Source organism: Ctenocephalides felis, unplaced genomic scaffold (assembly GCF_003426905.1).
Source record: "Ctenocephalides felis isolate EL2017-DRISC unplaced genomic scaffold, ASM342690v1 CF-g0.4_SCAFFOLD_00845, whole genome shotgun sequence".
Lineage (NCBI taxonomy): Eukaryota > Metazoa > Arthropoda > Insecta > Siphonaptera > Pulicidae > Ctenocephalides > Ctenocephalides felis.
The window spans coordinates 72,738,110-72,752,594 of NW_020536999.1; the positions used below are offsets into that span (position 1 = coordinate 72,738,110).

Sequence of the window (14,485 nt, forward strand, 5' to 3'; positions counted from 1 at the left end):
CCCATTAAACCGACTGACTGTTGTTCTAAATACTTTTGTTCGATACACGATTTCCTGATTTTAAAATTGCTTTCTCTTTCCATGTAATTTATGGAAACATAATTTTATATATATATATATATATATATATATATATATATGTGTGTGTGTGTGTGTGTGTGCGCGTGTATGTTTTGATATACATACTATGTCTTGACATGAAGAATTACAATTGTGAAGTTTGCTGTGGGTTCGTAGTTATGTTGGTATGCGTGCTTGACGGGTACTAGACGGTTATGTCAGTGAAACTATGAAAAATTATGAATATTATCTTTGTAGTATGGTATGGTAATAATTATAGTTATGCATGGTCTGACCAATGGCAAATCCATGAAAAGATACCCTCTTCAACATGTACTTATTTGTATAGGCACACTTGATTAAACCGACAAGGAGTAATACACTCTTGTAGGTTAAAAAAAACTGACGAGCAAATTGAGGCTGAAGAGGAAGATGGCGGGTACATTAGAAGTGTGACTCTGTACGGATCAGAACCATGGACCTAGGGAAAAAAACTCTATTGACGAACAAACTGGTGTGAGACTATATAGAGTTCAGAGATATGGAATCTTAGAAAAGAAATTCTACTGATATGTAAGATTATTTCTACTTGAGTCTCATGTAAAAATCTCATAGAATCCTTCATTTGTAGGATAAAACATCAAAAATTAAAAATCACGTGGTTAAAAAATCAAAGAAATTGTTTTATGGCTTGTGGGAAAAATATATTATGTCCTACATTCAAATCTAGGCTTTATAAGAAGTAGATCTATGCACTTTAAAAAAGGAGATCTCACAAACAACAGTGATCAGAGTCATAGACTGTGATAATGGTACTACCATTCGGAGTATGACTCCATAGTGATCAAAGAAATGATCTTTGAGGAAAGAAACTTTAGTGATGAACAAGTTTCGACTTATCTGGAACTGATGAAATGAATGTATGCCACGAAAAAAAATATAATAAAAGGTGTGGCCTAAAGCAGACCAGCTCACATGTTGCCTATACACATTGCAGTTCTCAATTTAGGAAATTAATTTTTGGGTCTATATTTTTAAGTGCCCTAAAATATAATAAACTTATGTAAAGTGGTTTCACCATAAAAAATCAAACAATACTTTATTATTTTTGTATAGAGTAATATGTAAAGCTTCATTAAAAACAACATTTACAAATTTATTTCGCATATTTTTGCAATTTTTAGTTGTTGCTACTCACTGTTAATATGCTAATAATCAAAAGAAGCGCGCATTTCATACAAATCGATAAAATAGCAAAAATGAATGAGTATTTTCTAATATATCATAACCTCAACTTGTTGCTTTATTAAACTCCTAAAATTATGTAACAACGTAACCTTCATTGTTAATGCTAATGAATATAACTTAACCAATTTTTTTCACAGACAACGGTTGGTGCATTAGGGTTTTGTTGATTTATTTTTGTCTTAACACACTCTCATATCCTGATTGTGAAAATTATTTCATTAACTTATAAGATAAAAGAGGAATTGAGAGAGCCTGATCGTGAATAAACAATAAAATGATGACGATAATCTTCATGTCGTCATTGACAATGGTAATGAAATTCCAAATGGAACGAGATGATCCGAAGAAGGATATTAATTCATATAAAGGTTATGTTGTTCATTCTTCTTTTTCTTCTTCTCAAGACACACCTTGTCTTATTCTCGATATAATATAAGACAGAGAGACAGACAGACACACCTAGAGCTTCTAGGGTCAAGTTCATCTTCTCACAGTTCAAACAAAAGAAAATTATTTGTAGTTATACCGAGAAAGCCATTGGAAAATTATTTGTAGTAACATCGTCCAGAATAATTTGGACGTGAACTTGTAACAGTTTAGAGCAGTGTTTCCTAACGTTGGGCGCACGCCCCACCGGGGGACAATTTGAAAATTTTGGTGATTTGAATGTAATGTATTATAGTATGGATACAAAATTAAACAAAATGCTTTTGAGATTTAACTACGGTGTCGTGGTTTGGAAAGTATTCAACCTTGCTTCCCTCGTGCCGGAGTTATGTTTTCTCCCGGGACTTTTTAAAAAGATTAGCTTGAACTAGAATTTTTCTTATTACTTTATAATACAATTTCAACTGCCCATTATAATTATGATAAATGCGATAAACTGCTTATATAAAACTATACATTATGAAAGAGAATGTTGCGGAATGCAAAAATACTTAGGGTTCAAATAGCCCTTCACTAAAAAAATTAAACTTATATATTCAAATTTATGAAAATTACCAAAAAATTAGGTAAATCAAGTGTCTGACTGCTTGGCACAAGTGCTTTAGATCAGTTACAAGACTCGACTTGCACCAGAAAAGTGATATTTACTGCTGAAGTTAATTGCGAAATTTAAAACGAACAGAGTTTCAAACAAGGCTTTAAAAGCGGCAAAATCGAGAATATGACGTAAGTTTTTTACTCACGGTTTAAAGGTGGAATTAATTCAAAACAAACCAATTTTTATTGTATCCTTAAATAGTACATGGTTGGCAACTAAGTGCGGCTTGTACTATTAGATTGCATCAAATGAATCATAAGGTTTGTTGAAGTAGTCTACATGTAAAATACATTTTTTAATTGTATTCATCTGTCAATTACTATACTAATTTCTAAGAAAATACATTTTTGATTGGTTGTGTAGTTTTCGTTTTGCGTTCTTTAAAAGATGGAATACAGAAACAAGCATTTTAGTCATATTTTGCATTTTTATTTCTGCTAAGGGAAAAACGATCCTGTCAGAGGTGCTGTTTATGGTGTCGAAACCTTAAAAAACAGTTATGTTAAAATTGGTTTGGAAAATATCATTCTGGTGATTTTTTACTCAATGCTGCTCTGTTAGTTAGTTAAAGTTTTGGGCAGCCTAATTAAAGCAATAATCGTTTCGGCTAAAAGAAATAATTTTGCATTAAATTTGGCATAATTAAATTTAATTTTGTTTGAAAAATATTGGGACTGGTTGAAAATTTTCTGCACATCCACCAAATATTCTTGACCATAGACCATCATGCACCAAGCTTAAGTATTGCATTAAATACATTTAAAAAAAACAGTACTAAAATTAGTTTAGAATTTCCTTTTTTTGGGCTTATTCCGAAATTCTACTTATAATGTTCAATAACAATTTAATAGTGATTTCATCTTAAAAGTTATCATTCACATTTTTTCAGGAACAAAAAAATTTTGTATGGAGGGGGGAGGGGGTATAAGGTTTTTAAAAACCTCAAGGTGAGGCGGGGCCCCAAAAAGGTTGTGAATCACTGGTTTAGATGTTATATCGTCCTGTGACTTTTGTACTTTGATACTTTTCAATTAAAATTAGTAATGAACCAAAAGCATTAAACTGTGTAGTGCTATAATGATGTAAGGAAAGCTGCAAGGACTTCCCGATAAGAGTAAATAATCAATATAATTTAAGACAAAATATTATACATTTTATTTATGACTTTGAAATACTTCCTTTTGAAGACAATTACGTTTTTGCCAAAAATTCCGATTTGCTAAATTTATATTTTCTTGACGTTTCAATTTCACGTTGTTCTGAATCATTTCACATCGAAATTGCAAACTATAATTGCGTTAATTAGTAATCGCATATATAACAAACGCAATAAAATCTTAACACTTTTTCAAATAATCCCTATTTTTTCCTTTCCGAAGGAGAAAATCCGATCCGTCATTTTATGTATCTTGACATTGCAAGTCAATCTGAATCATTTGATACACTAACGTCATAACCTTATTTTTTAGTTAATAAATGCCATCATTTTTATCATAAATTTTATCACACAATTTTTTTTCCCATTCCCATATAATATAACTTCACTTCTCTCATAACCTCTTCAAGCAAAACAACATAACCTCAATTATTCACATGTACTCGATAATTCGCCTGATACTATATATTTGAAATGAAAAGTGGATGAATCGAGGTGATCCGGATTCCTAAAATTCCTAATCAATTCCTTTCGGCGTGTGAAAATTAATTCGGTTTATCGTTTGATTCGATTCGATTTTCCTTTCTACAAATTAATACCAACATGACAACTCAAACGAATAAGATAACAGCATAACCCCAATTCGAAATCTTATTAAGAGATAATAAAAGTTAAGAAATACCTACACACATTAGGAAATATATGCACAATTACAAATATAAATGTAAATGCACTCACACACAGATATATATATATATATATATATATATATCCGTGTGTGTACCTATATTTGTAGGTTAAGTTTGTCATATTTGTAACGACATTTTCTTTTATAGGCGTGCCGCTCATAAATGTAGAGATTTGTATTTAACTTATAATAACTCAGTTTTAAATATTTATACATATATATATATATATATATATATATATATATATATATTATACAGGAAATCGGGTTAATTATGAATTACCCGATTATGAACCAAAGTTTTAACAATAGCAAGTAGTTTTAAATAACCAATTTCAAAAATTTACAAGAAACTCGATAAGGTTTCGCGTAGATTAATAACTACGTATGATTGGACCGTGTGTTTGGTTTTATGAACGATTACTACAGTGTAACTATAATAATCGTCCAAATTCTAAAATGAATGTTTTTGCATATCTTTGCGTATCAAAGTTTTTTGAATATTTTGGCATACCCTATCAAAAATTGATGTATGTGTGTGTGTGTATGTGTGTAATATGTGTTTTGTGTAGATACCAATTTTCGTCGACGTTTTCGGGAGCACCGCTCAACTTGGGGGGAATGATTAAAAAAATTTCGATTACTATAGATAGGAGGACATGCTGATTCAGTAATAAATAGCTTATGATACGATCATCATTGCTGAATAGCTTTTGATAAAACAGTGCAGTAAAGGGGATTTTTCTAACGGGTTTTTAGCGAGAAAGGAAGTGGATACCAATTTGCGTCGACATTTTCGGGAGCACCGCTCAACTTGGGGGAATGATTAAAAAAACTTTCGATTACTATTGATAGGGAGACATGCTGATTCAGTAATAAATAGTTTATGTTACGATCATCATTGCTGAATAATTTTTGATAAAACAGTGCAAAAAACGGTAATTTTTAACGGGTTTTAGCGAGAAAGGGGCATCCAATTCGAATGATTAAAAAAACATTCGATTCCTATTGATAGGGAGACGAGCTGCTTAGCTTTTGGAGAAGACATGTCCACCCGTATGGGAGATACAAAGAAAAAGCGCTAGAAACTATAGTTTTTGAGAAAATGGAGCATCCGATTTGATTTGTTTTTATTTCCCAATTTTACTAATTCTGGCTAACATTTTAAAGTTCACTTATATACTTGGAATAAATAAGTTGAACTTTGCATTGTAGTTTCTATAATTTTTAGAAGTATAAAATGAAGTCACTTGTTCTAACTCCGCTTAATTAAGTTTTATTTATTTACTTCTCATGTAAACATATACAAACGTCGTTTATCCAATTTATAGGATTTTATATTTTGTCTTTAAAACACGAATAATAAAAGTATTTATATTAATCTATTTGAATACATTTAAAATTCTTCGAACATTACAGTAAGGAAAGTTTTACATCGTCCGAACAAAATTTTTGGTCAACATTTTTGCCAAAAATTCTGAGCCGATATGCAGTTTAAAGTATTATTATTTACAGATATTAAAAAACTAATGCAAATTTGCTTAGTGCAAAATTTAGTCTCATTTTTATTAGAGACATTATTATAATCATTGTAAACTTTAATGTTGTATATAAAAATGTATACATTTTAATCTCGACTAAGCTCGTTCTCTTACCTTGTTACTAGTTTATCGTAATGTAAGCTAATAATAATATGTTTGTTTTAAGAAATAAATAAAATAAGCATTTTTAACTCGTGTTAAGACAACATAGTCAAGATACACAATCGACTTCTTTATTTTCGCTATCTTTTCTTAAAGTAATATAGCATAGCAAACATATTATTTATTTTTTAACTTCCCGTAGGGTAAGTTATTGTAATGGGTCGAAAATCGGAATTGAAAATTTTAACATTTCTCGACGTTTTGAAGGTTTCTGAACATTTTGGCATACTTTAGAAAAAATGGATGTGTGTGTGTGTATGTATGTATGGATACCATTTTTCAAAAAACATTCGATTCCTATTGATAAGGAGATGTGCTGATTAGTTTTTGGCAAAGGCAGTTACGGAGATAAAGAGCAAAGAGTGCAGAAAATAGAAATTGAGTTTTTGAGAGAACGGAGCATCCGATTTGAATGATCTAAGAAACATTCAATTAGTAATGACTGGGAGAAGTGGTTATTAGTTTTTCGCGAAGGAAGGCCCAGCCATTTTAAAGATACGCAGTCAAATGTTAAAAAAATGGCAGTTTTTGAGAAAACCGATTCAATTGATTCAAAGAACTTTCTGCTTGTCTTAACAAAATAATTGATTTTGGAAAAAAAACATTGTTTCAAATTTTTTTTTTTAATTTTTTGTATATCGAAAATAATTCAGATTTTATTTTTAATTCTGACTAAAGTTCTAATATACTTTAAACAAATAATTTTAACTTTGCACTTCAGTTTATATAATTCTTATAAATATTAGACAATGTTACAATATTTATAATGATCTATATGAAAACATTCAGTATTCCTCGAACATTTCGTTACGGTACGGAAAGTTCCAGCAATTTACCTTAAGGCATGATGCCATACACCCCACTAGTTTTTAACTGTTTCATAAATAGTACTAAAAATATATTGCAAATACAATCTTTCCATCACTGGTATTGTCTTTAGTGCCTTTTAGGACTATTCTCAAATAAGCTTACTTTTATTATCTTATTCTTTCCTCAAAATAGAATCGCATATAGAGATGGCGCTTACTAATTAACAATAATCATTTCTGTTTGATGATTGTAAACAAAACTCGCCAGAGCCTTCACCATGCATCACTAGTTAGTCGCACAAATTATTATATTGTGTGAGACGTAATGGCACTCATACCTTCTTTAATTAAACTAATCAATCCCAATTCTCCCCGTTCTCCTCTACAATAATAATATTGGAGCCGTTCTATGAACTAGATCTCAAACAATCTAGTTAGTGTAGTGTCACACACGGGTGCCTTTCACAAAAATCGAACAATTTCAAAGCGGCCATAAGGTGTAGGATAAGACCTTTCTCTTATCTTAATACTTGCTAATCATAAGATTCATTCTATTTAAAATCTTTGTGAAAAAAATACTATCGTAAGTGGCAGTTTGCATGAATTAGTTATAAGTAGCATTTTGCCTTAAGGCAAGTAGCATGAACTTCTCGATAAGTATGACATTATCAACTTAATTGATAAGAATTAAGATTGAGCTGTTTAGGTAAAATGCTCAACTATTTATTTTGAAGTTAAAAAATAATCAATACAATTGCCAATTAATGTCTTTCAAGCATCCATATAATATCTGTGATTGTATAAATTAAATTAACTTGTTTAATCATTTCATTTCATGTATTTTATGTTCTAAAAGGGTATTTTATTTATGTATGGACGTCACCTGCAATCAGTAGCGCCTACGTCACGCAAAACGGAAATATTCACATAAATTCTGGTTAGAATCTACCAAGCGCGCGGAAAAATTTTAAACTTAAATTGAGATTTTTTTCCACTTTTCGTAGTCCTGTAATATTTTATTATGCTATTTCAGACTACAAAATCTGACAAAGATCGATCAACATAGTTAAAAAAAAATTCAGCACATAACTAAGAAACATAAGAAGAAACTGTTCACCAGAAAAACCAAATACTAATCAGCGCGATTCCCAACTAATATCTTTCAAAAATTTTGAATTTTTAAAATTCATTCAGGGTTTGGCGAATAATTTTACTCGTTCCGCTAATTATAAAGAAACGCCTCGGCCGGTTGTCGCGTCCTTAGGTATTTTAACTTCCCGTATGAGAAGTTTGTTTTTATATATCGCGAAAACAACCGGTTTGTTAATTGTATGTTTTCTCGGCGTTTCAAATTAGGAAAAAACTATGTGTACATGCGCATATATGTATGAGAGTCTCTTTGTTAGGAGTTTTTTGCCTTTCGTCGACTTTTTCTCAAAAATGGAGATTTCAAAAATTTAAAAACGTAAAATTTGAATTTTTCTTGACAAATTTTCAAAGTTTATCCTAAATTTCAAAGATACACTATGCAATTTAAATTGAATATATTATTTCATTATGTTGCTAGTACTTTTTTCTCCAAATCTATTTCGAAATGCGAACCAACTAAATGAAAGTGTATATTTATTTTTCAGTTATTTCTCAAAGAAATAGTAGCAGCGTGCCTTGCTAATTTATTTACAGTCGTTTCGTTGATAAAATTAACGCGGACAAATTATACAACAGGTTTGTACGATTTATTGCTCCATTTGATAAAATCGGCAGAAAAGTGAATTGCGACGTGTCGAAATATAAAATACTAATATAAATAAATGAAAATATATTAAACATAATACATATACAAATACATATTAATTAATCGAAATATTTTAAAATATTTCCCTGTATGACAATGCCTTCTAGTTTAACACAACAAAATAACTCAAAACATTGCTTGTCTTGTAATTTGTCTCCTTTTTATTATCTTTTTACAATATTGCTATGTATTTTGCTTTTTTTTTAATTTGAAAATATGTATTTCTTTGAATTATAGTATGTGGGTGATATATATGAGTTTTTTACCCGAGGGTATTATACCCTTGGGTATAATACCCTTGGTAAAGGGTAATACACAATGTTATATAAATATTACCGTTATCCTTATCCACGAATATTACATACATTTTAATAATTTTTACATTTTATCTTCATTTTCCGAAAAAGAGATCACATTTCAATTTTATTCAATTAAATAAACTTACCAAAATGTGCAAATTTCGTTAAAATTTTCAACTGTTCAATCCAAAATTAAATGATTTTTTTACTAAAAATATAATATTTGTAATTGATTTATGCAATTTATTTTATTTAAGGGGTTAGGGGTACTTGGAGTTTTTTTTACAAAAATATTAAAACGGCATCATTATACAACGTTTTGACTTGAAGCAACAAAAATTTCAGAAAAAAAATTAATATTCCCAAAGTTATAGGTGTTTTTGTTGACCCTGTTTCAAAAAACGGTTTTGGCGGTGACCATCATAACCTCTTAGAGATTCATCTAAAATCAATCAAATAAAAAAAATAGTTTTATAAATAGATAATCCTGGGCCTGATCGAAGGTTTTCTTTGTTTTGCAAAAATTAACAAAATGGCAGCATCAGAAATAAAATTTCTAGATTTTTAGGTAAAAAATCAACAGTTAATTGGTCTTAAAAAATGAAATTTTTGAAAAAAAGAAAATCCTTCGATCAGGCCCGAGTTTATTATGTATTCTAAAAGTTGTATAAATTTCATTAAAATTTACTAAGCGGTTTTTGAGTTACAGTGGTCACCGGTTCAAAAAACATAGTTTTGAGAAAAACGTGTTTAAAGTTTCACATTGGGTTTACGTACAGAAATTCGAATTATTGAATTACTTAAACCGAGTCATCTATTTCGGGGCCATATAATAGTTCATCAGTCATTGTGCAAGTTTCAAAAATTTCCATTTGCTATTGCCTACGAAGCATTCTGGCCTCCCGAATGTTCTCGTTGGCGCGCTGATCTGCCACATTCACACGTGCAGCAACCAATTTTTCAGCATACCAATGGTAATTATTCCCACAATTAGGTCCTAGGGTATCCATAATCAATAATAATAATTATGTATATGTATTCAGCATTTTGTACGATAGTAGAACTAGTATTCACGGTTTTTAGGCATATTTTTTTACATTAGCTGGTTGAAGCTTTTAATTTTTTCTGATTATGGATTCAATCTTGAACTACATATCTTGAAAGTAAATTATCATTGCTGAGATCATCGTAAATCGGTTTAAAAGCATTTAAACATCAGGAGGCGAGGGAGAATAATCTTGAGTATAAGTATCAAGCTCTCTCCTTGCGTCAGCGCGCTGGTAAGAGTTCAATAACTCAAAAAGTAATCATCGGATCAACTTGAAATTTTCACAGAACATTTTCAAGATATTACACTTAATGAAAATGCAAAAAAATAAAAATCGCACACATTTCATTAAATTTCGTGTTCATATAATGCTTTTGTGGATATCAACGGTAATCAGCAGGTTTAAAACACAAAACTATACGGTGCACATTCAGACGTGCGTGCCAATATATAAAATATTGATAAAATATTAACTTCCCGTAGGGTAGTTATAGTAATGGACCGAAAATCGAAAATGATTTTTTTCGACGTTTTGAGGGTTTCTGAATATTTTGGCATACCTCAGAAAAAATGGATGTGTGTATGTGTGTGTTCTGTATGTCCGCATTTTTTCGTCCACGTTTTCGGGCGCACGGATCAGCCGATTAGAATGGTTCAAAAAACATTCGATTTCTATTGATAGGGAGATGTTCTGTTTAGTTTTTGGCAAAATCAGGTTCAGCTGTCACGGGGATACGGCGCAAAGAGTGCAGAAAATACAAATCGAGTTTTTGAGAGAACGGAGTATCCGATTTGAATGATCTAAAAAACATTCAATTCGTAATGATTGGGAGAACAAGTGACTAGTTTTTGGCAGGTCCAGCCATTTCAAAGATTCAGAGCTAAATGAGCAAAAAATGGCATTTTTTGAGAGAACTAAGCGTCCGATTTGAATGATTCAAAGAACTTTCTGCTTGTTTCAACAAAATAAATGCTTTTGAAAAAAAAAATTTCGTTTTTTTCATTTTTTTATTTAAATTTTATATCAAAAATAATTCAGATTTTAATTTTAATTTTGACTAAAGTTCTAATAAACTTTATACAAATGATTTCATTTTGCGATTTAGTTTACATAATTCTTATAAATATTAGACAATGTTACAATATTTATAATAATATATTTGAAAATATATTTCGTTACGATACGGAAAGTTCCAGCATTTTAATATCTATTAACTTCCCGTAGGGCAAGTTATAGTAATCGCAAATGAAAATTTTCATATATCTTTACGTTTCCTTAGAAAAAATGGATGTATATGTGTGTGTATGTGTGTGTGTGCGTTTTTTTTGGTATAGCGAAGGCAATGTCTTTATGCATCCCAAACTGGTCTTTTGTCTGGGTATGTCGGACTCAATACCGCCCTGGTATAATACCGACTAAAACCTCATGTGTGTGTGTGCGGATGCAAATTTCCGGTAACACCGATCAACCGATTTGAATAATTTAAAGAACATTCGATTCGTATTGATAAGGAAACGTGCTGATTAAGTTTTGGCAGAGGCAGGTCTAGCCGTTCCGAAGATATGAAGCAAAAAGTGCCAAAAATGTTAACTCAGTTTTTAAGAGAACGAAGCGTCCGATTCAAAAAACATTTTACTTGTATTGACGAATTGAACAACTGGCAAAATTTTTGGGAAGGCAGGTCCAGCGGTTATAGACTCTCAATAAAAATAAATTAAAAAAGTGTCATTTGGCGGTCAAAAATGTTTATTGGACATAGTACATCAAATTTTATAGAGATTAATATTGTGTACACATTTTGTGTAAACTTTTTGGGTTCCGTACCAAATTTTTAATTTTGAAATTTATGGTTCAAACAAATGTCCTCAACATTTTCGACATTATGGAATAACGGATTTAAAAAATGGAAAAGTCATTCGGTTCGCACTCGATTCGATCGCGAGGTGTTTTTGTGAAAGGCAATTTTGCAGTTTCGGAAAAATGGAGGGTGTAAAAATAGTCATGCAGTTTTTGAGAAAACAGATCATCCGATTGGATTAATTCAAAAAACATTTTGCTTGAGTAGACAGTGCGCAAAAAATGCTTTTACAGAAAAATTCGTAATTTTGAAAATCCAAGTTTCAAAAAATTGTAATTTTCGAAATTCTTCATAATTTAAAAAAACTAAATATTAAAATTTTCTAAAAATATCAATTAAAAAAATCGATTTCTTACAATAATTTGAAAATATTTTGAAATTTCCAAAAAAACGAATATTTTCAAAAAAATTCAAATTCTCAAAAAATTTAGAAAAAACTTTTAAAAAAAAAAAACCTAAAAATTTCAAACTTCTAAAAAAATTCAGAATTTAGAAAAAAAATATAAATTATCAGAAAAATTAAATTTAACAAAAAAATGACCAAATTTCTTATAAACATAAACAACAACACAGTACATACAAAGTTGTTTGTGAAATTCGCTCATCGCCGAATTTAATAAGCAGTTATAAATTAACAGTATGTATTTATAATAATCTATTTGAAATTATTCAAAACAATTATTGATTATTTTTATTCCTCAAATGTTTAATTACGGTACGGAAAGTTCCAGTAATTTGCCTTAAGGCACGCTGCCATGCACCCCACTAGACTGATTTCTCAGTTTTATTCCCAATAAATTATTCTCGTCAAATAGATGTCTGGTGTTATTAAGCATTTTCTCGTATCAATCGTCGGTGTCGGTGTAATTAGCATCGTGTGCCGTGTGTTGTTCGTGAGGAGTTTTTTTGAAAAATGTCCAGTTGGAGTAATCCTAAATTTTACGTTCGGGCATCCTGTCAATGTCGATCTTAACAGATATGGCCTAAAAACTAGGTTATGGTCGGAGTAAAAAGTGTTCTACTTGTTGGTTGGAAAAATACATGTAATTTTGAGTCAATTTTGCAGTTGCAGTTCCACGGTATTCCAGGTTGTGCGTTGAAGCCTCCTACTATCAAAACATGTGGGTTTAAGTCAAACAGTTTATGTAAATCCGTGAGTAGAAGTACGCTTGCTGAGATGTATATTTACAACTTATTTTTTGACCTTTTTTGTAAACATTGATGGCAGTAATTTCTGCTGTCAAGTTTGTCACTTGCTCGTGCTTGATACAGGTCTTTATCATAATCGCAGTGCTACTCCATCCGCGTGCGCCTTGCCTGTCGTTGAGCCACATTGAGGCACTTTTTACACATGTAGTTCAAGTGGCACATAGCTATTTTTCAACTGGACCCTAATCCTTTCGTTCCTATCTGATATCGCTTGACTAGCCACTTGAAAAATCACTTGAAATCGAATAGAGAATTCGGACACCAACGATCGTTGATGGGGCAGAAGACAGTATTTCGAACAACGTGTAATGGATAACACATATTGCAAATTTAGGTTTCCATATTTTAAATTTTAAATTATAACACACTGATGATGAGACAAACCTAGTCTCAAAACGTTTGTGAAAATTATTATTTATTATTAAAAAAGTGCTGTTTGTTCATATTTCCAAATTATATATATATATATATATATATATATATATATATATATATATATATAATATATATATATATGATGAGATGAAGCGTAAGGGTATTATTTATTTGTGGTGGCTCTCACGCCATGGACCTGCCTTTACATAGATATATATATATATATATATATATATATATATATTATATATATATATATATATATATATATTCATAAAAATTTACTTTACGATTGTGCGCATATCACATGGTACATAGCACACTAAGGTGGCATGTGTATAATTACAGCAAGTGATTTGTCGCTTTGGTCACAAGTAGAGACACTGAAGGGGGGCCTTGAAATAGTGACGATGAAAGCAGCCGCGTCTAACTGCATTATTAATAAATACTAGTATCGATAAATATGGTTATTTTATCGATACGATTTAGATATCGATACAAGTCCGCACTTTATCCGAAGATTGTTTAAGAAATCTATTTTAAAAACTAATGGTGCATGGCATCTTGCACTGAGGCATATTGCAATTAAAAATAATCAATGATCTATAACAATTACTTCAACTACTATCAAATATATTTATTATATTTTTTCCATTTTTTTTAATTTAGATTTTTTTTAACTTTTGAGAAGTTTTATTAATTTGATTTTTAAGGATTTTTGTTATTTTTAGTTTTTTTTTACTCTAAATATTTAACTTCCCGAAGGAAAAGTTTGTTTTCATAAAAAAATCCGATACGCTAATTTTATGTTTTCTCGATGTTTCAAGCCATTCTGAAACAATTAAGGCCAAATTTGGAAAAAGTATGTATGTGTGTGTGTGAGCCGATTTTTGACCCTTTTGTCGGTGTTTTCTCAAAAACGGCAGAGCCTATTTTAAAAATTTAAAAACCATTCAATGTAACTCGATAAGGACACACGTTTGTCAGTTTTGCTCGACGATTGGCCGAGCCATTTCTTCGTAAATAGTTTTTCGTCCACGTTTTAGCTCACAAAGATCGGACGAGCCGTTTTTTCGGAATTAACTGTTGAAAATTGTTTATCAAAACCTTTTATGTTGATAGACATCATGGTCCTGAAAAAACGACAAGCCGTTTAATTTTAAAAATTCATCAAGGTGTGGAAAAATATGA

General features: G+C 30.6%; 1 protein-coding gene across 1 annotated transcript in view; it reads left to right on the forward strand.

The window, feature by feature from the left end:
• The first annotated feature begins 1,615 nt into the window (after positions 1–1,615).
• Positions 1,616–14,485, forward strand: part of LOC113388519 — a 35,931-nt gene continuing 23,061 nt past the window's right edge. The window contains exon 1 of the mRNA XM_026625895.1: positions 1,616–1,676. Coding sequence (XP_026481680.1) covers positions 1,616–1,676 — 61 coding nt within the window. The remainder of the gene's footprint in view (positions 1,677–14,485) is intronic.